Below are 22,750 nucleotides of genomic sequence, written 5' to 3'. Positions count from 1 at the left end.
AACTTCAGGAACTGAAGCTCCTAAGGGGTCAAGGTGATGAGAGGAACACCACTGACAGAAGGCCTTCCATGTGCCATCATAAATTCGGTTGGTTGAAGGTCTTCTAGACACCTGTATGGCCCGGATGACCTTCCCAGACAGTTTGGTCCTCCTCAGGAGGCTCCTCTCAAGTGCCAGGCAGTCAGTTGGAGCCACTGAGGCTCCAGATGTACTACGACCACCTGGCTGAGACAAATCCTGTCCTGGGGAATCCACCAGAAGTGGGACACCGAGAAGCTTATCAGGTCCACATACCAGAGGCATCTGGGCCAATGCGGAGCTAGAAGCAGAACTTCCGCCTTCTCCTCCAACACCTTCTGAATGACCCTGGGAATGAGGGGAATTAGAGGGAAGGCCTAAAGCAGTCCCTGAGGCCAGGGACTGCGGAGAGCATTGATCCCTTCTGCCCCTGGGGTTGCGAACCTGGAAAAGAACCTCGGTAGCTGTGCATTGGAGAGGTGAGTGAACAAATCCACCTCTGTCTGACCAAATCTCTCACACACTTCCTTGAAGAGATCCAGATGCAGGTGCCACTCTGAGTGGTCCAGAGTCATCCTGCTCAGCCAGTCTGCTTGCACATTCGTCTCTACGGAGATGTGTTCCACCCCGATGGAGATAACATGTCTCTCTACCCAGAGCCCCAGCTTCTCCGCTTCTGCCATGAGAGACCTGGAGCAAGTACCCCCTTCCCAATTTATGCCTGTTAGGATAAGAATGTGCTGGCCTGACACTGCCTCTTGGAAGTGGCATAGGACAAGGTGAACCACCTGCAGCTCCAGCCAATTGATATTGTTCTGGAGATCTGTCAGAGACCACCTGCCCTGAACCACCTGAGCTTGGAGGTGGGTGCCCCAACTGAAGAGGCTTGCGTCCAATGTGATCATGACCTGCTGGGTCACCTTAAAGCCGCAGCCATGCCGTAATGCGGGGGATGTCCACCAATGCAGGGATCTCAGCACCCTTTGTGTAAGTCTCACTTTGATTTTTGAATCACTCTTGCCGGCCCTCTGGTGTGATACCTGAAACCATTGCAGTGCCCTGTCATGCAGCCGTGCCCAAGGCACTATTGCTAGACATGAGATCTTTCCCAAGAGGGAGAGGAGATTTAGAGCCCTAATTGCAGAGCTACTACTTTTGTCACTAATGACTGCAGGCTTTCCTGACGGTCTGTTGAGAGAAAAACTTTGCCGGAGGAGGAATCTATCACTGCTCCTAGATGAAGGAGATTGGTGGATGGAACCAGATGGATCTTTTTGAAGTTGACCATGAAGCCATGGTTCTGAAGGATCTGTATTTCGATCTGGATGTCCTGTTCCGCTCGCAAGACTGAGCTGTACTGGATCAAAATGTTGTTGAGGTAACATTGCAATCGAATGGGGATTGCTCTGATGTGGGCTGCAACTACTACCAACACCTTCGTGAAGACCCTGGGAGCCGACGACAGACCAAAGGGCAGGGCCCGGTACTGGAAGTGGTGCCCTGCATACAAGAACCTCAGGAACTTGCAATGACAAAGACGAATGGGCATGTGAAGATAGGCCTCCTTGAGGTCTATGGAGGTCAATGTGTCGCCCTCCCTGATACAGGCCAAGATGGATTGAAGGGACTGCATCTTGAAGTGGTGTTAGACTATGTGGACATTGAGTTTTTTTAAATCCAAAATTCCCCTCCAGCCCCCCAAACTTTTCATTACCAGGAACAGGATTGAGTAAAATCCCAGGCCCTCCTGGCCCTCTGGAACCGATTCGACGGCTTTAATTTCCAACTAATGTTGGATCTCAGTCTCCATCAGCTGTCTTTTCTCATGGTTCACAGGAACTGTGCAATGAACAAATTGGTTGGAGGGGGGTGGATAGGAATTCCAGTGCAAGGCCCAACCGTACTGTCTGCAGATCCCACTCATCTGTTGTGATCTGTCCCCATTGGTCCGCAAAGTGCTGTAAGTGGCCCCCAATGGGCAAACTGGTGGTGTAGTCATTTGCTGCAGCGAAAGGAGTGACCTCCTGACCCACGAAAGGGCAGCTTGGTCAGAGCCCGATGATGCCTCCCTCTATTGCAATAGGATGACCTATCTGGAAACCTCTTGTGACCCTGGTAGGCTGGGTGCTGAAACTGGGCAAAGCTGGACCCAGATTCTGTCAACCTGAATTGCTGCCTTTGAGAGTAGTAAGGCATGGCTCTACGATCTGCCCTTCTGTGCAAGGAGGGCAGAGTTTTCTTCTTGTCCTTGCTTTCAATAAGGATGGGATCCAATGCTTCCCCAAACAATTTTGACCCTTTATAGGAGACGGAAGCCAATCTCCATTTGGAATACATGTCCGCCTGCCAATGGTGAAGCCACATTAGGCGGTGTGAAGTCATAGAGGCTAAGCCCTGGATGCGAACTTAGTCACGTTCAAATGCAGCAGAATCCTTTTTAGATAAATGCCTCTTAGAGCTCTCTTTTTGAAAAGCCCCTCTAGAGGACTCTTCAGCTCTATGGAGCCTAGGGGGTTCAGAATGCTCCATGGGTGGTGATAACTCTCTGTCTGCCATTTTGCCACTACTTACTCATTTTATACAGACCAGGTCTAGAAGGAAACTCTATACCAGATCAGATCAGTCTGCTGCTCCAAGGCTGTGCTGGATCCTCGTGGCAAAATCCAGGAATCTCAGTGCTCCTGCAAAGAGTTCTGCTCTGGAGCTAGCACTTGCAACAATGCCTGCTCCAAAAACTAGCCACTCCCCTGCACTGAACTTAAACTGGTTCTGGAAAGGAAATTTTCCACTCACGAGCACCCTGTTGCACAATTGCAGCTTGCAGAGCTCCCTGCAGCTCTGCGCAAGCGCTGAGGCACCTCTGCACCTCTCAGCTGGAAGAAAAATGGTGCAAAGGCAAAATTGTCTCTCCCAGCACCGTGCGGGAAATTCCAAGGCTGCCAGCCTACTAAGAAGAAACAAAGTGGGCTGAGCCACTAAGGAGAAACAAAGTGGGCTGAGCCACTAAGTGCTCCTCAGCACTACAGTCAATTAAAAGTAAGGTGCGAGAGCAGACTTCGGCTCTCCTAGTGCCTCCGCTTCCGCAATTAACATGCTGGCTGCCGGATGGCCCAAGGCACAGAAGCAATGAGCCCGGCAACACTGCCACTCAAAACGCTTCACCCCACCACAGCGGTACTTCTAGGGGCGGGAGGACATGACTAAAGCCCTCCCAGTACCATGCAGCCCAAATAAGCACGGAGTATGTCCCTCAAGCCAGACAGTGACTCCGGAGCCGCTTCCCCCTCTGGGGAAAAACACAGGTGGTGGCGGTTTTACAGCTCACAATGGAGACACCAGCTCACACACCAACAGCTAGGTGGGTAAGATTCCAGGTGCCAGCACCATGGAGGATCCCCATTCTTGAGTTGACCCCGGAGTTGCTGCTTATCTATATTTTTCCCTTCAGGGTGGTGGAGGTCAGTCCAGGCTTGCCATAGCAGACCAGCTCACTCACCCACAGCATGCTGGCCCTTCCAGAAATCCAAAATTGTCCCAAGACGTCTAGAATCAACCTCCACTCAGGTAGAACAATTTAATATACGTCTCTCTTGGCTGACTGAGTTGAAAAACTGAAACTCAGCCAGACAAGGGAGGCGTGGCCAAGAAAAATCTACAACTCAATTTCTGGCAATAGTATTGAAGTTAACCCTTGCTTGGATTCTCCAAGCAGCGCACTGGAGAAAGAAAAGGAATTCATTTCAAGATTAAATTTTAAATACAGATTTGGTTCATGTGCTGCATGAATAGTTTATCTGCTTTTCTTCTATAAACTAAGGATAAATTCTAATATGTGGAGCCTTTCATGCTCTCTGAGTTTGGTCATTTTCTTGTAGATATTTCATTACCAGACTAGGTAACATCAGCAGTGCTAGAACTGACTCCACAGTTCAACCCTGAGCTACAAATATTCTCTTCTATAGATTCTAACATTTCACAAGTTCCAAGTTCCCATTATCTGTTTAGAACAACACTGAGCTTATCAACCAGAAGGTTGGCAGTTTGAGACCCAATGATGTGGTGAGCTCCTATTCTTGCCCCAACTCCTGCCAACCTAGCAGTTTGAAAGAATGCAAATGCAAGTAGATAAATAGGTATCACTTTGGTGGGAAGATAACAGTGTTCTATGTGCCTAAGCATATAGTCATATCGGCTACATGACTACAGTAGCATCTTTGGACAAAACCGGCTCCATTAGCTAGGAAATGAAAATGAGCACCACCCTCTAGAGTCAGAGACAACTGGACAGCAGAAACACTTACCTATTTCTTTTCAGGTTCAGAGAGCATACTCGGCATCTAGAGTTGAGTGGAATCATGGTCTGGTTAGTTTGAAGAGGATATAAAGGTGGGAATTTACAGCTCAATTCAGATTATCATGTAAAATTGTTAGAGTTTATTTGGTATTTAGAAGATTGTAGTCTAAGATTGAAAGACTTATCTGAATGGGTAAGGAGGAATGCCAAAAATGAAAACCCATATACCCATACAAAGTGGGAACTCGGAGATTCAAATCCAGCTCTCCTGTTCTAAGACAGCATCATTGCAAGAGAACATGAAAGATTTGAGGTCAGACTGGGTAAAAATCCAGAACTACCAGATGCATTCTTTCAATAACTGTGAATTATCTTCTATAGTTATCCTTTCTGGTAATAAAATAGAGATATAGTTTCCAGCTCATTCTTGTCTCTTGGGGTGTCCAGTAGTTATTTAAATTAGGAATGAGCAGACTTCAGGCCACGTGTAAGCATGTATTTTATTGTTGGCTGTTCACCGCCCTGAGTCCTTCGGGAGTAGGGCGGTATACAAATCAAATAAACTAAACTAAACTAAACTAAACTAAGCATTAAATCTACTTATTGCAGTCTTGATTTTGGAGAGAACAGAAAACTATTACATTAATTTCAAGATTTGACATATCAAGCTGAAATTCTCTTTCAATTCCACAAAGAATGAAAAGCTGCTCACCCATTCAAGTCATGCCATTGCAGCACTGCAATGGCCTTTAAAAAAATGGTTCAACCCCAACTTGTACATGGATGAGGAGCAACAACACTTAGAATGTAATATCTTCCCCTTCCCTCATCTTCTTTTGTACAGTCCCTATCACCACCACCATCAAAGCTATCATCATCATCATCAAATTCAAATGGTTCCCAGATTTCCTGTACCTAATGGCATTATATGAAGTCCGTTGCCTGTGTCTTCTTTGCACACTATTAACAGTGTGCTTTCCAGCTCCATGGAGTTATATCTTCTAAAATGCTGCACATAACAGGCATGGGGAGGATCAGTAGAAGAAGGAAGTGAAGTTTAATGTGGAAAGAATGAAGTTTTCCATTTGACTGCAAATATTCAGCTTTACTTACAATGCAATGTTGGGAATCAATATTTGTTTTAAGGCTGAGAGGAATATGGGAGCATAAGACAGAAGCTGAAGTTAGAGACATGAATGTTGCCAATTAGAAGGAGTAGGAAAGGAAATTCAGCTATATAAGAAAATATATGCATTTTTTAAAAAAGTGGAGGGACCAAACAATGTCACTATTTCATTTCTTTTTTCCAAATGATTCAAACTATCTCTGGATCAAATGTCATTTCCCAAAGTGCTTTTTCAAGGAGCAACTGGACTTTCTTTGTTTTTCCTTGAAGATATTTCACTTCTCTTCAAAAAAGCTTCTTCAGTTCTGATTGAATGTTGGAAAATGGAAGAACTTCAGTCATAACTGAAGAAGCTTCTTGGATGAGAAATGAAATGTTGTCAAGAAAAATAAAAAAAAAGTCCAGTTGCCTTTTAAAAAAGCACCTTTGGGACAACCATAACCTAGATGACTGAGAATCTCCATAGAAGATCAAATGTCTTGTACTGAAATCTACCATTTATCCATTTTCTCCTCATTAGTGGACGGTGCCTGGGAGGTATGGAGTGAATGGTCCATCTGCAGCCCTGAGTGTGAGCACTTGAGGATCCGGGAATGCACTTCTCCACCTCCACGGAATGGTGGGAAATTCTGTGAAGGTCCAAACCAAGAATCAGAGAACTGTACAGAAGGCCTTTGTATCCAAGGTAAGTCATGCATCTGGGAAACTCCTCTATTAAATGAGGGCTGAACAATCTCCAGCCATGTGTGAGTGAGCTTTGATTCCTCTTTGCAAACTCCAATCCTAAGCACAACTATCAAAGAAGATGAATATACATATCCCAGGAAAATGTTGCAGGATCCAATATGGATCGGACACCAGGACCAGAGGTTTAGTCTTCCAAGCTGGAACCCCACCCCAGGGAACTTCTCTCTCGCCCAAATGTGGGTGAGAGAGAAGTTCCCCGAGGATGGGCTCCAGCATGAGTCTGAAAGCTCCTAAAACTAAACCTCTGGTCCTGGTGACTGACCCAGATTGGATCCTGCAACAATTAGCAAATTGTTATTTAGAGCCAGGAAATGAATAAAGCCTTCTTAAAATAACCCCTTTCAATTGCCTAATTGTACCTCTAGTTTAATTGCATCCTTTGGCTATCTAATTACTTCCATCTCAAACCTTTCAAACCTATCTTCCTCCCTTCTATACCCTCTTCCATCCTTATAAGCTTCATAGCCATATATATATATCTAGTGAATAACCAATGTTAGAGACTGATGAGAATTATATAAAGTCCACTTTTTCCACTAGGAGCTGATGAATTGCATGTGTTTGCAGCTTTCATTTATTTGATTTCATCTGAATTTTTCTTTGGAGCTCAAACTCTTTGAAGTTCCTGGGAAGAGTTACATTGGCTAGAAGGGAAATTCTGTATTCCTCTAAGGGTGAATAATTAATCTGGTATTAACTAGGCTAGTCCAGTATGACTCATTGCTACAAAATGTCAAAGCAAGATCACATACTCTGGGAGATAGCTTCCTTCTGCTCCATGTTCATAGCTGAATGATCATTAAGCTACACATTGTTCTCTAATTTGGGAATAGAAGTGATGGAAAATAAATTGTATTTCTGAATGCCTATGTTATGAGTATGAAAAATTCCCCCATCCCTTTCCATGGTTAAAGGCCTTATTCTTTTTATTAATATTGGCATCCTGTTGCCGTAGAGCTTCATGCAGCCTCTGGCCTAATTTTATCAACCTTCACTCAGCATGTGCACTCCCCATTAGTTTGTTATGCAAAAACAGTGAGGGAGAAGAAAGAGTCAGAAATTGATTTAAAGAGTATTGAGAGAAGGATTGAAAAATAGGATGTCTTAACCCACGTTTAGATCCAGATACGACTTTGTCTTTCTTTGGGTTCATCCTTCATCAGCATTTTCTTCCTAAAGGAGCAAGGCCCTCAACATCTAAAATGGTGATGGGGAGAGAAGAGAGAATGAGCAAAAGAAAGAGAGGAGGGAGATAGAGAAGGGAGGGAGGGAGGGAGGGATATTATCATCCCATATTAGCATGGGTTGGTAGATGTTGTGATCCCTCAGACCATGGGGATGGAAAAATCTTAAATGTTGGCTGTGTTAACTGGGTATTGAAATCCTATAGATGTCAGTGGTTCAGTATTGGGGGCAACTAGGCAACTAGGATGTGTGTATGTAGCTAAGTCATCAGAATGTCCTTATTACAGATAGAAATGTGAATCTTTAGTTCCCAAGGCACATTTCTGAACAAGTGCACTCTCAGAATTAATATTTAAGTGAATGTTGATATATTGTATCTGAAATCCTCCACCCCATGATCAGAGGCAAAATTGGATTATTTGCTCAGGGATCCAGTAGCTACACTCAATACAGTATTATTCACTGTTTGAAAATCTCTTGATCGAACAGACAGGAGAGATTAATTATTTTAAAACACCTTACAAATAAGCATGATGTTTGCTCCTGCAGTATAAGAGCAACTGTTTCTTTTACACATCTTTCTCTGTATAAAGAAATAAGTACATATATTGAGGCATGTGGTTGTGAATCAGTCATACCGTTTCTATTTAATTGTCCTGCTGGGCATGAAATGAACTCTTCACCATAGGCTCTCTTTGGTAATCCTTGGTGTTTCTGTGTAGTTATCTGCACTTTGTACATTAGCTGGCATGGATACCAGAAGAAGAGAGTTAGAAGAGACCTCAAAGACTATTGAGTTTGCATCCTTGCCAATGAGAGGGACTTCTTTGATAGACCATCCATGGTATCTTCTGCTAAAAATCTCTCATCAAGGTTTCCACCATCTTTTAAGATTCCCAACCCTAACTCTAACCCCTATTTCTCAGGATCGCTCAGATCCTACAGGCAGAAGTTTCTTCCTAAAATTTTCATTTTTAATAAAAGGAGGAAATGCATGGGATTGTGTGTCATGGCACTAGCTCCCTATACATACCAAAGTCTAGTTCAAACTGCTGATGCTTATATCCCCATCTCATCTTATCCTCACTATGCGCCAGCCTATATTTTCCATACTTGCATTCTTTCTTCTAGTCAGAATATTTCTGCTTCCTATTCCAGGGTTCTGGGCACCAAATTTTGCCTGGGGTTGGCTCCTTCCTTTTAACTAGCACTGCTGATGTTATTTAGTTTGGGTAATGAACTCCTCCTTCTCTTTTCCCCCATGAAAGATTTACAGGAGTTAAAAGGTTTTTTAATTGTACTGTGGGCTACTAGGTTACTGTGAGGCCTGGTTATTTTACCCTTCTCTCATGAAGACTGGTAATTTTCTTGATGCATTCTTTATAATAATTATATATGTATATGAACTCAGCAGTATACTACAGCAGTCCTTGAAAAATATATGGTTTGGTTGGATTTGTTTTGGTTTTAAATACTGGAATCCCCAGCTGATTTTAAGTTGAGAAATAATTTTTTGGATGGATTTTTGTGTTTTTGTTTGATCTTTGCTAACCTTAGTACTGATTGTTCTTTCTACTATTTCTATCATTGTATGAAGCAATACAGAAAAACTACTTGATTTTGTATTGTCAAACAAATGTACACATTAGCATTAAGCTATCTCTTGAAAATACAAAGAGTGTGGTTCTCAAAAATAAATAGATTAAGTGTGTGTCTAGAAAAAGGTAATAATAATTTATGTGTTGAAGGAGTAAAATGAATAGCTGACCCAAGACCTCCAAACTCTCAAGACCCCTGAATATAAGTAAGCCTCCTTAAGAATTTACTTAAGCAGGAACTTCTGGCGGTGACATCAGCATGAAAGGGATGCTAAGGAAAGAGGGGGATTGGGCCTTCCAATTGGGAAAAAAATTATCAAGCAACAACTCTTGTATGGATTTAGATGTATGTTTAGATACATCTAAAAAATAGGAAGTTGCTAACGCTGGAAGGCCATGATATGCAGATTGGGTGACACACTATTCTCTGGGAAGAGAAATACAAGGTTCGCAAGTACTTTCAGAAGCACTTCATCAGACGGGCACTCTTGGATGTTTGGATCAAAATTAAACAATGTACTTATATGGAAGTTCCGAATTGGATATCAACATTGGCGATGTTCACACACCCAAATTTTATCAAATTAGGAAGAGTTATTACATATAAAGATTTGTTAAATGAGAAAGGAGAGTTGAAATCCAGGAAAATTTTAAATGAGGAAGGAATTGAACTCGAATGGTGGGCATATCTCCAAGTACAATCAAAATATATGAAGGATAAAAAAGATTGGGGCATAAAAACAGAATTAAATAAAATTTTATTAAGAACAGAGGAGAAGGCAATAAAGAAAATATATCATTATTTATTGGAACAAGATATGTTAGAAGAACAAGTAACAGAAACTATGTTAATTTGGAGTAAATATTTTGGCTATAGCATTGATCTAGACAAGTGGCAGGATCTATGGGAAAGAAACATAAAAATTACCTTAGCTACTACATATAAAGAAAATTTATACAAGATGTTCTATAGGTGGCATCTCCCATCCACAAGATTAGCAAAAATAAGCAAAAAACATTCGTTGAAGTGTTGGAAGTATGAGGTAGTGCCAGGGACCTTTTATCACATGTGGTGGGAATGCCCAAAAGCCACAAAATTTTGGCACCAGATAAGACAATGGATAGAAGAGATACTAACGCAAAATATAGAAGCAAAACCAGGCAAATACAACAAGAGTGTAATTTATCTAATGTTATACTGTAAATAAAAATGTAAATGTCAGTTTGTACATAACCGCACATCTCTGAAAGTTCTTCACCGATTTCTTTCAAATTTTGACACAACGTTGCATTCAACTTTGGGCGTGTTTTTATATACCTATATTATATACATGTCACACCTGTGACAGGTAAAAACATGAAAAACTTTGGAAAACATTGAAAGACATTGAAAATCATTGAAAAACAGCGCTATCTGCTGGACATAAAACCAACATGGCAGCCTCCCAGCCCTGATTATGCTCAACAGATTTCTGCTTCTTACATTTAGACTCTCAATATTGCTTCCAAGAAACTGCGCATTTGGAAGGCAGAGACGCCCGAGGGCCATATCCTGCCACCAGGCTCAGCAGGTAGGTAGCCGGTTCCCCGCCGGAAAGCCCTCGCAGCCGGCGCTTCTAGGGTTGGCCGGGGCCTGCCGAGCCTGGCTCTGACCTCCCCCTCACCAACCGCTCTCGGGGCTCCCTCCAAAGAACACCTGGAAACGAGGCTGCCTGGGTCTTCCGAGCAGGAACCCTCCGTACCTCACCTGGCCTGAATCGCGCCTGGCCCAGCACTACCACGGGCCCCGAGATCAGAAAGACCAGCCGCTAACCAGTGCTATGCGAATCTGGTCGGTGAGCGGGAGATGGAGGCAACTGGAGCCTCGGGGTTGCCTTTGACCAGTGCCGCCTTTGATTCCCAGGTGGGCGCTCTGACAGTTCACGGAGCCTACATGAAAATTTTGGCCTCTGGCAGAAAAGGGGCTCCTGGGAGGCTTCGGGCGGCAGAAATGGCCAGGAGGGAGGATGGCCGGCCCTCCTTCGTTTCACCTGGAAGAGTGGGGGATTTAATCATTCCCCTGTCCTTGGCATGTGGGGGAGGAGAACTGCGCAGCAGGGGTCCAGTGAGGTGTGTGTGGCTCCTGGCTTTGCTGCTTTCTTCCTTCGGGTGGGAAGCCCCAAACCAGCCTCGAACCCCCACCGCACCCCCTCCCTCCCTCCCTTCCCTTCCCTGCTATGCGTCTCCCTGTTGAGCCTCTAGAGAACATCTGTGTAGGGAGGACGGAGGGGGCCCCTGAGTTTCTGCTTGTTGTGGCTCCGTTACCTGAGCCTGTGTCATCGGGGATCATACGTATCTCTGGGGGCAATTCATTCAATCTCCATTCCCTCCCCAATCCAGGGGGAAGGATACTGCAAAATCCCCATTTCCTCCCAATCAGCTGGGACTCGGGAGGCAGAGAATAGATGGGGGTGGGGCCAGTCAGAATTTTTACTACTGGTTCTCCAAACTACTCAAAATTTCCGCTACTGTTTCTCCAGAACTGATCAGAACCTTCTGAAACCCACCTCTGATATGTGCATATATCCAGCTTTTGACAGGATATCAAACTAGAAATGGGATTTCAAAAGCCCCAAGTTATCATAATTGTTTTGTTTTGAAGCAGTTTATCTTTAGCTAGGATTGTAGTTCATAAAGATGACCCTAATCCTTTCAAAACAAAAAGCCTGTGTCTAAGCAGTACAGCTGGACAAAAGTCAAGCTTTGTTTTCTATGGGCTTAAGTAAAAGACAGTATTTGAATCTGCCCATGTTTCAAGCATCTTTTGGTCTGTCTGATAGGATTCCACTACAAGCTTTTTGCTAAGTCTGTTGGATACTGTCTGGATCCAAGGAAAATGACGGTCACTGCATGCAATGCAAGTTCAGTCAGAAAAAGGATAAAATTATATTTGGTGAAAAAAAGATTTTATGTTATTGGAATAATTCCAATAGCCAATGAAAACATTGATTATTGCCGTAGCAAACAGGGATGCTGTATACACAAGAGGCAGAATCAGACAATCCTTTGTCAATAAATAGATCTAAATATTTCTGGCAAACTATGAGGCAAAATATGGTTGAGATCTAACCCAGGTTTCAAGACAATGTTCTCAGTACATTTAAGCAATTTTCAAAGGTTAATTGGCAAGTATTGTTAATTTTTACTACAAGTCAAATTCTCTGGATAACCACAGGTAGGCTGAATCAGACTGCATTCCAATACTTGAATGAGAACAATAACAACAAAAAAGGCTCTGATCTCAGAAGGTTTTTTTTTTTTGTTTTTAAGTAAGGTTGGTTTTAGTAACTGAATACAAAATAAAAATGAAACAAATGAACAAAACAGTAAATTTAAAAGAAACAAAAATAAAACTAAAAATCCCAAGAGAAAAAAAGAGACACTCATGTGATTGGATACAGAAACATATTTAAAAAGATCTACTCCGAATCTGACCGAACACTGGTGAGGTCTCATATTAAGATCTACCTAGTGGCGATAAAAGCGGTGAAATTTAATTATTTTTCCACCCTTATTGCGTCTGCAGAGAACCGCCCAGCTGCCCTGTTTAGGGTGACCCGCTCCCTTCTTCATTTGGGAGTGAGGGAAGACCCCTTTCAGGGTAGGGCTGAGGATTTTGTGCAATACCTGCATGACAAAATCGCTCAGATTTGGGAAGGCCTGGACTCCGATTGGGTAGGTTCAGATTTGGTGATGGAGGTGGGTCTTTAGAGTGTTACCTGGGAGAAGTTTGACCTTGTGACTCCTGAGGACGTGGACAGGATACTGGGTAGGCTTAGCGCTGCCACATGTTTATTGGACCCTTGTCTCTCCTGGTTGGTGCTGGCCTCTCGGAAGGTCACACGAGGCTGGCTCCAGGTGATTACTAATGCTTCTTTGAGTGAGGGTTTCTTCCCTCCCATCTTGAAAGGGGCAGTGGTGAGGCCCCTCCTCAAAAAGACTTCCCTGGATCTGGCTGTACTAGCAATCTATCGTCCAGTCTCCAACCTCTTCTTTGTGGCGAAGGTTGTTGAGAGTGTGGTGGCATGACAACTTCCCCAGTACCTGGATGAAGCTGTCTATCTAGATCCATACCAGTCGGGCTTCAGGCTGGGGTACAGCATGGAGATGGCATTGGTCGCATTGGTTGATGATCTCTGGAGGACTCGGGACAGGGGTGGCTCCTCTGTCCTGGTCCTATTAGACCTCGCAGCGGCTTTTGATACCATCGACCATGGTATCATGCTGTATCGGTTGGAGGGGTTAGGAGTGGGGGGCACCGTGTTGCGGTGGTTCTCCTCCTTCCTCTCTGACCGTACGCAATCTGTGTTGGCAGGGGGATAGAGGTCGACCTCAAGGTGCCTTGCTTGTGGTGTGCCACAAGGGTCGGTCCTCTCACCCCTCCTGTTCAACATTTATGTGAAGCCGCTGGGTGAGATCATCTGCAATTTCAGGGTGAAGTTCCATCAGTACGCTGATGATACTCAGCTGTACATCTCCACCCCGGACCACCCCAATGATGCCCTTGACATGCCGTGCAGATCTGGATGGGGAGAAACAAGCTCAGACTCAAATCCTCCAAGACCGAGTGGCTGTGGTTTCCGGCGTCCCGGTATAGCCAGCTGGCTCCATCACTGACTATTGGGGGTGAGATCTTGGCCCCCTCAGAGAGGGCTCGCAACTTGGGTGTCCTCCTGGATGCACAGCTGTCTTTAGAAGATCATATGATGGCTGTGGCCAGGGGAGCTTTTTATCAGGTTCGCCTGATTCACCAGTTGCGTCCCTTTCTAGACCGGGATGCCTTGCACACGGTCACTCATGCCCTCGTCACTTCCCGTCTAACTACTGTAATGCTCTCTACATGGGGCTCCCCTTGAAGAGCACTCGGAGGCTCCAACTGGTCCAGAATGTGGCCACACGGGTGATTATGGGAGCGACTCGGCGCACGCATGTAACACCTCTCCTGTGCGAGCTGCACTGGCTTCCAGTGGTCTTCCGGGTGTGATTCAAGGTGCTGGTTACCACCTTTAAAGCGTCCTAAAGCTTAGGACCTGGGTACATACGAGATCGCCTTCTGCAACCAATAGCCTCCCACTGGCCAATACGCTCCCACAGAGAGGGACTCCTCAGGATGCCGTCGGTCAAACAATGTCAACTGGCGACACCTAGGGGGAGAGCCTTCTCTGTGGGGGCACCTGCCCTCTGGAATGAACTGCCCCCAGAAATTCGTAAGATCTCTGATCTCCGTGTATTTCACTATGTCCTCAAAACCTTGTTGTTCCACCAGGCCGGGCTATCAATGTAAAGATTTTAATTGGTTTTAAATATGGGATTTTAAATTTGGGGGTTTTATAATTGAGCCAATTATTTAATAATTTTAATTATTTTTAAATTGTCTGTCTTTGTGCTTTTAATCAGGCTGTACACCGCCCTGAGGCCTTCGGGAGAAGGGCGGTATAGAAATAAAATTAATAATAATAATAATAATAATAATAATAATAATAATAATAATAATAATAATAATAATAATAATAATAATATTCTCTGCTCAAACAGAAAAGAAAGTGAGGGTGGGCAGCACACAGGAGTACTGTCATGCAACCAGTTTTATGCTCTCTTGAACTTTTCTCAGTTATTAAATTTAATGGTGAAGTAACTAATCAATGAAAATTTCTGGCAGCTGCAACATGTGTTTCTTGCATCTCCAGAGAGTAGATTTTGCACAGGCAGCTAAAATGAAAGTTCTACTAGCCCTTCCATAATGGAATAGAATAGAATATCAGAGTTGGAAGGGACCTTGGAGGTCTTCTAGTCCAACCCCCTGCTTAGGCAAGAAACCCTACATCACTTCAGACAAAGGGTTATCCAACATCTTAAAAAGTTCCAGTGTTTGAGCAATCAAAACTTCTGGAGGCAAGTTGTTCCACTGATTAATTGTTCTAACTGTCAGGAAATTTCTCCTTAGTTCTAAGTTGCTTCTCTCCTTGATTAGTTTCCACCCATTGCTTCTTGTCCTAAGCACTCAGGTGCTTTGGAGAATAGCTTGACTCTATTATTTATTTATTTATTTATTTATTTATTTATTTATTTATTTATTTAGTCAGTCAGTCAGTCAGTCAGTCAGTCAGTCAGTCAGTCAGTCAGTCAATCAAGCATGTGTTTATGACAGATCCAAGTATAAATATAATTATAAATACATGAAAAGGACATTAGGACAGGGACACTTATGCATGCCCCTTACAGACCTCTTAGGAATGGGGTGAAGTCTACAGTAGACAGTCTAAGGTTAAAGTTTTGGGGATTTGGGGAAGAAACCACAGAGTCAGGTAGTGCATTCCAGGCATTGTCCACTCTGTTGCTGAAGTCATATTTTCTGAAGTCTAGTTTGGATCGATTTACCATGAGTTTGTATCTATTGTGTGCTCTTGTATTGTTTTGGTTGAAGCTGAAATATTCATTGGCTGGTAGGACATTGTAGCATATGATTTTATATACTATGCTTAGGTCAGACTGAAGACGGCGAAGTTCTAAATTGTCTAAGCCCAAAAGTTTGAGTCTGGTAGCATAAGGTATATTGTTGTGAGCAGAGGAGTGGAGGACTCTTCTCGTGAAATATCTCTGGACTTGTTCGATTGTATTAATGTCCAATATGCAGTGTGGATTCCAGACAGATGAGCTGTATTCAAGAATTGGTCTGGCAAAAGTTTTGTATGTCCTAGTTTGCAGTTCAATATTACCGGAGAAGAAACTATGCAAGATTAGGTTAACAACTCTTAATGCTTTTTTAGCAATGCTAAAAAATTTGAAAATTTTTAGAAAAATTCTTTTCTAAAGCCAAATTGCTTGTTAGAGAGTAGGTTGTTAGTCTCTAAGTAGAGGGTAATAGATTGGTTTATGATTGATTTCATGACTTTGCAGGTGACACAACATAATGAGATTGGTCTATAATTATCAACTAGGCTGGGCTCACCCTTTTTGAAGATAGGGATGACCGTGGCTAGTGACCATAAGTTAGGTAAGGAGCTGGTTCTGAAAGATATTTCGTAGATTATGCTAAGTGGTTCTGCTATGGTGGTTGAGACCTTCTTTAGGAAGTAGGCACATAATCCATCAGGGCCAATCGATAGAGAGGTTTTAGGTTGTGTAGTGCCTTTTCAACAGCATCTTCTGTGAAATCGACATGTAGTAGATCGTTGTGAATAGTTGTGGTATGATTGGGAAATGAGGGGCATTATTAAGTGATTTTAACACTTCACATGATCTTGATTCTATCTGTAGGGACCAGCCTCTTCCCCCCTTCAAGAAAGCATAGACTCTTGAAAACTTTGTATTTCAGGAACCTTTTATTGAAAAAGGGTGAAAGCAGGTCAGAATTCAAAGCAGGCTCTGAGGTCCCTCAGGGTATACAACTAGGACAAAGGAAATTAGGAATCCCTTCCAACAGTCTGATGTGGATTCCACCAATCCGCAGGTGTGAAGATGTTATTGTACTGGCCTCTCTGAGAAAGAGATAAGAAGAGTTTCCCAGGGCCATCTTCCAGCACTGCAATCTACATGGCCCTCCCTCCCCTTGCATTCCCCAAGAGGTGAGAATTTTCCAGTCATCTGAGGCACCAGGCAATGGTTATAAATCAGGTGAAAGGTTATACAAAAAGACAAGGCAAGAAATAGGATACCTAGGATACATAGAAAGGAAAGAGAACTAAATGTATCAAATCCAACCCCCCACTCCCACTTCCAAGAATGGCAGATACACGGATCTGACATATTGCCTTCCTCAGAAAAATGGAAAATCCACCTGGAAAGACATAAAACATATAATACATTAAGAATTAGGATGGTTTGTGAGGATATTTCAGGTGGAATTTCCGTAACAGTGTGGGGGCTTTGACATGTTTTTTGGCTACCCATTCATTTTGGGAGAAGGGTAGGTGTTTCCATGCTACTAAATATTGTGTGGAGCAATGGTGAGTGTGTGAATCAAGGATATCTTTAATTTCAAAATGTTCTCCTTCCACCATAATGGGGGTTGGAGGTGTGGGTAAAGGGGGTCTGATCTTTGAAGTGATTTCTGGTTTGAGTAGGCTGCAGTGAAACACTGGATGAACCTGTCTAAGTGTCTTAGGAAGGTGGAGTTCTACAGTGACCGGGTTAATGATTCTGGTGATGGGAAATGGGCCAATGAATTTTGGTCCCAGTTTCTTAGACAGTTGTAATGATTGTAAGAACTTTATGAATAAATACATGTGGTCCCCAACCTTGAATGGTTTGAGTTCACTGCATTTTTTGTCAGCTTGAGGTTCAAAAGCTGCTCTAGCCTTTTGTAAGGCTAGTCTGACCACTGGCCAAGTGGTTTGTAAATTGTTTATCCACTCCTTAAGGGAGGGGGTGTCAGGTTCCTTAGTGGGTAGCTACAGCATGGGCTTGAATTTCTGCGCTGTGGCTACCTGGAATGGGTGAAACCAGTGCTACTGTGTACAGAGTTATTGTAAGCTACCTCAGCAAAAGGCAAAAGGTCAGTCCAATTGTCCTGTTGGTAGTTAATAAAACATCTTAAATATTGTTCTAACACCCCATTGGTCCTCTCCACACGCACACCCCATTTGTCTGGGAGTGATGTAAAGAGCTCAACCCCTGGGCGGAGCCTAACAGGTTTAAAAAAGCCCGCCAAAATATGGAAATGAATTGAACACCCCTGTCTGAGATAATCCATTGGGGAGCTCCATGGAAGTGATAAATGTGTACTAAAAACACTTTTGCTAACGCTTTGGCTGTTGGGATCTTCTGGCAGCGTATAAAATAGACCTGTTTTGAAAAGAGGTCCATTACAACCCATATAACTGTGATTCCATGCTTTCAGGCTGCTCCACTATAAAATCCATAGAAATCTCTCTCCAGGGTGCTGAAGGTTCTGCTACAGTTTGTAGCAGAAGTCCTGTGGATTTTCCTTGTCGTCTTTTTGCAGCTGTGCAGGTGGGGCAACTAGCAACATAACTCTTAATGTCTTTTTTAAGGGACGGCCATCAGAATTGTCTTTTGATGAGGTGTAGAGTTTTTACAAATCCAAAATGTAAAGCTATTTTGGAGTTGTGGTATCATTTCATGAGGTCTTTGGCTGGCAGGGATGTAAATTTTCTTATAGGTCTCTTTTAACATGCTTAATTTCTCTTATATTCTAATTTCCATCAGTATTTAAATTTTATATATCTATAACATATGCTTCTCATATTCCTATTCATCCATATTTGTCTATAAGAACCTCCTTTTTATTATTACTATCCACCTATACATTGTTTTTCCATTTTTAATCACATTATTTTAATCTTCTTCTTTTTCCAGCCATGTATATCTTATTTCTTCATTTTCTTGCCTGCTAGTGTATATTCCATTTCATTTTCAAAGTCTTCAAATTTTGTCTCCATATATCATTTTAAATCTTTTTCTTATATTTATTCCAGATAAAATGCATCAAGTTCCCTTCTCTTGTGCCTGCGCCAGATCCTTCTCTTATTCCTGTGCCAGTTTTTTGAACTATTGTTATTCCAATTATAAGAGTTCCGTTATAGTTCCTTTTCTTTTCACCAAAGTCAAGCTACCTGCAGACAAGAAGAAAAACCTCCTTCACAAAAACCCATGGCTATTATCTGTAAAGTTCAGAATTTTCCATAACAAAGACAAATTACAATGTTCCTTTTTAAACCAGAAAGTGTCTCTCTACAATCCACAATTTCCATTAGTCATGCAAGTATCTATTTTATTTCAATTATATAACAGTCCAATTTGGTTGCTCTTTTTCCTTTAATTTTAACAATATCAAATCTTCTTTTTTAAGATCCAGCTCAAATTTTAAAACTTTATCCAGTCTTCTCACCATCTCTCAATATTTAATTCCATTAGTTCTGTTCAAAGATTAGTTGATTATCGGGTCTTTGTCTCTTTAAGGTTACATTTTAAACTTTCCATTGCCCCTTTGTTGTTCAGCCGCTGTTTTCTGGCTAGGGGTCTTATAGTTAAAAATATTGTTCTAAGCGTTGTTACAAGCCTGGATTGGTTGTCACTCACCCAGCTTCAAAGAACTTTGTTTCAATCCACTTTCCTCCTGCACATTTATTTATTTTATTTTTTATTTATTTTTATATGCCGCCCTTCTCCAGAGACCCAGGGTGGCTTACAATGCGTTAAGCAATAGCCTTCATACTTTTGTATATTTTATACAAAGTCAGCTTATTGCCCCCACAAACCGGGTCCTCATTTTACCCACCTTAGAAAGGATGGAAGGCTGAGTCGACCTTGAGCCTGGTGAGAATTGAACTCGCAGTAATTGCAGGCAGCTGGATGTTAAATGCTGCCTTAGTAGGAGGCATTAGCCTCATACGCCACTCAGGCTCCTACATCTCTTAGCCCGGTTGTCCCAGCTTCGTGGCAGCCGCTATGGCTGCTGCCCCCCTCCGCCGACTCACAGAGGGTTCCCTCTGACCTCCAAGGAACTTGCCTGTTCCTCTTGGTCATCCGAGGTGCCCCTCTTTCTTCCCTGTCCCTGCAGGATGGTTCCAGTCTGAAGACCCATCGGCAGCGGTTCAGCAGCCGGGGTTTTCGTGGTGCTCACCGGAGCCTGCTATTTCCCTGACTGTCTTGCCGCAACGCCAAACTGGAAGTCATCTTGCTGCATTTATTTCTTGTTGGCATCTTCTGCTTCTGAACTTTGGCAGATTGCCTAATTAGACCAAGATTAGTGATAAGGCTGAAGAATTGTGTTATGAAGAATTTGTTTTGAATTAGTTTGGACTACGCTGAGAATGAGTTTAATTCTCAGTTGTTCTAATAAAGTCTGTTTGTTTTCGAACTAATTGCGTCTGATAATACCTACTTGGGCCTGGGTCACAACAGCTAGTGGGCTCAGCAGGGTGGTCGGTCATTGCCGTTTCCCTGTTTTCCTTTCCTTCCTCTTTCACGTTCGTGAAAGTTACATGCCCCCGGAATTTTACAGTTCCTCTCTTCCAATTTATTTTGGGGTTCCACTTCTACAGCCGTGTTAGTCCTAGGTCTAGTGGCCATTCTATTCCTGGGGCTACTATGAATGTGAGGGTCTCGCTATGATCCCCCAGCTTCATTTGCAATGGATCTATGGCAAAAATGGCTGGCTCCTTCCCCTTTCTACAGTTCTGTCTAGCTGGCAAAAAGCGATCAGGGTTTTCATTTTCCTTAGGTGAATTCCCAATCTCCCTGCCAGGGTTGGGCTAATTAGGCATCGGGTGCACCCTGAGTCCAACAATGTTGCTACTTCCTCCCCTTTCCCTCAGCTGGGGATAAAAATTCTTAGGGGTAGGGTGAGTGGTTCAATTGGTTTGCTTACCAATGGGTCATCTTCCAGATCACTTTCGGAGTGGTTCAGGTCCTCTCGGGGCGTCAGAAATCCTTCCTCTGATTTTGTAGGGGAACAGAATTCTGCAGCTCTCAGCTTCTCAGTGCAGTTTCTTTTCCTCGGGATGTGGGTTTTGCAGGCTTCCCCCCTGACAGGCAATCAGGCTTTCTGGTGGAAGTTTTCAACTGGCATTCTGCTGTGTGGTGCCCCTCCTTCCCACACTTAAAGCAACCTGATGGCCTCGGTGCCATGGCAGTTTGGGGTTTGAATGGCTCCCACTTCCCCTGGGTGGGGATCTTTTCCAAGCTTCTCCAGTATTGGTCCGGTACTGGTTCAGTTCATGTCAATCTCTGCCTCCTCTGCCACCAGGTACCATTCATGCAGGTGGTTAGGGGTCCCGCAGGCCAGGCAGGCAGTGTACAGTTCATTGTTGAGCCCATCTTTGAACCAGCAAACTAGAATATCTTCTGGCCAGTCAACTTGGCTGGCAGATAATGGAATTCCTCTGTGTATTCAGCTGTAGGGTGACAGCCCTGCTTTATGACTGTAATGCAGTCACAGGCTTTGTGATTGGCGAGAGGGTTTTCGAAGTGGTGGTGCAGGACTGTCATGAATTGAAGTTTCGCAGCTCTGGAGCATCAGCATTGTGGAGGGTCACCATCCACCTGGCAGCTGCCCCTTCTAGGTCTAGGTGATGACTCGCACTCATGCCCCCTGGGTTGGGAACCTCCACCTGAACTCTTGCATATAGGTGAGGACTTGAGCCAGGAAAAAAACCAATTTCTGGGGGTCTCCATTGAATTTTACATCGGGGGGGGGGGCTTTCCTCTCCAGCTGTGGCCCCGGGTTAGCCAGGGACAATTGCCTGGGCTGGAATAGCAGGAGGTTGGATACCTGGCGTGGCTGCTGCTCTGCCAGCTTGGTCAGCTGCTTGATCAGCCATGGCTGGACCAGGGGTGACAGCTCAGGCGCCCTCAGCTGCTGGTTCTCCCACTCTCCTTCATTGGCAACCCAGTTCACCTCAGACGTTGAGATTTTCCAGGGATTCCATCACAAGGCGGTTGATGTGTTGCTTCAATCGATCATCTGCCAGTGGTTCCTCAATCAGCTCTGATCAGAAAGGGCTTCCAGCTTCATTTTCCACCCAGGCTTATGGCTACCATGGCTGAGGGTCACCCCCCCCCCGGTTCTTCCATCCCAGCTGTCCCTTTTTGTCCCTATGCTGATAGACCATCGGGGCTTTGTGGAACTTTCAAGGACACCTTTGATGACTTCGATGGGTGATATGGAACTGGTGTTGGGCTGGGTAGTTGTCGAGGTTTCTCCCCAGCACTCGGCTTCCTCTTGCTCGTTGCTTTGTTCAAATATTGATGCAGGGTCCTCTTGGTAGAATAAAATTTGGAAGAAAAAAAATTCCTCTCCGGGTTGACCACTACTGCAGAGCCTGCTTTATGTAGGGACCAGCCTCTCCCCTCCTCAAGAAAGTATAGACTCTTGAAAACTTTGTATTTCAAAAAGAATGTTTTATTGAAAAGGGGTGAAAGCAGATCAGAATTCAAAGCAGGCTCTGAGGTCCCTCAGGGTATACAACTAGGATAAAGGAAATTAGGAACCCCTCCCAACAGTCTGATATGGATTCCACCAATCCGTAGGTATGAAGGTGTTATTGTACTGGCCTCTCTGAGAAACAGATAAGAGTTTCTCAGGGCCATCTTCCAGCACTGCAATCCACATGGCCCTCCCTCCCCTTGCATTCCCCAAGAGGTGAGAATTTTCCAGGCATCTGAGGCGCCAGGCAATGGTTATAAATCAGGTGAAAGGTTATACAAAAAGACAAGGCAAGAAATAGGATACCTAGGATACATAGAAAGGAAAGAGAACTAAATGTATCAAAACCAACCCACCCATCCCCCGTTTCCCCCGAAAAATGGCAGATGCAGGGATCTGACACTATCCCTCTGTTTATGCAGCCTAGAATTGTGTTGGCTTTTTTTGGCAGCTGCTGCTCACTGCTGGCTCATATTTAAATGGTTGTCCACTACAACTCCAAGTTACTACTATTGAGCAAGGTACCACGTATACTGTATCTGTGCATTTTGTTTTTCTTGCCTAAATGTAGAACTTTAATTTTTTCACCATTGAATTTCATTTTGTTAGATAGCACCCAATGTTCAAGCCTATCAAGATCCTTCTGTATCTTAAGCTTATCTTCTGCCAGCTTGGTATCATCTGCAAATTTGATGAGTTCCCCATCTATCCCCTCGTCCAAATCATTGATTAAGATGTTGAAGAGTACTGGGCCTAAAACAGAGCCTTGGGGTACTCCACTGCATAGTTCCCTCCATGTAGATGCAGTTCCAATGAGGACTACACGTTGAGTGTGGTTGGTCAGCCAGTTATGA

General features: G+C 43.6%; 1 protein-coding gene across 1 annotated transcript in view; it reads left to right on the top strand.

The window, feature by feature from the left end:
• The window catches only part of UNC5D (unc-5 netrin receptor D), a 687,821-nt gene that overhangs the window by 571,441 nt on the left and 93,630 nt on the right, over window positions 1–22,750 (top strand). Inside the window, exon 7 of the mRNA XM_070952266.1 lies at window positions 5,959–6,123. Coding sequence (XP_070808367.1) covers window positions 5,959–6,123 — 165 coding nt within the window. The remainder of the gene's footprint in view (window positions 1–5,958; window positions 6,124–22,750) is intronic.

The sequence above is a fragment of the Pituophis catenifer genome, unplaced genomic scaffold (assembly GCF_029215685.1).
Source record: "Pituophis catenifer annectens isolate HBS135680 unplaced genomic scaffold, rPitCat1.0.hap2 SCAF_12, whole genome shotgun sequence".
Classification (NCBI taxonomy): Eukaryota; Metazoa; Chordata; class Lepidosauria; order Squamata; family Colubridae; genus Pituophis; species Pituophis catenifer.
The sequence above is the reverse complement of the archived record's forward strand: the minus strand, read 5'-3'. Positions and strand labels throughout refer to the sequence as shown.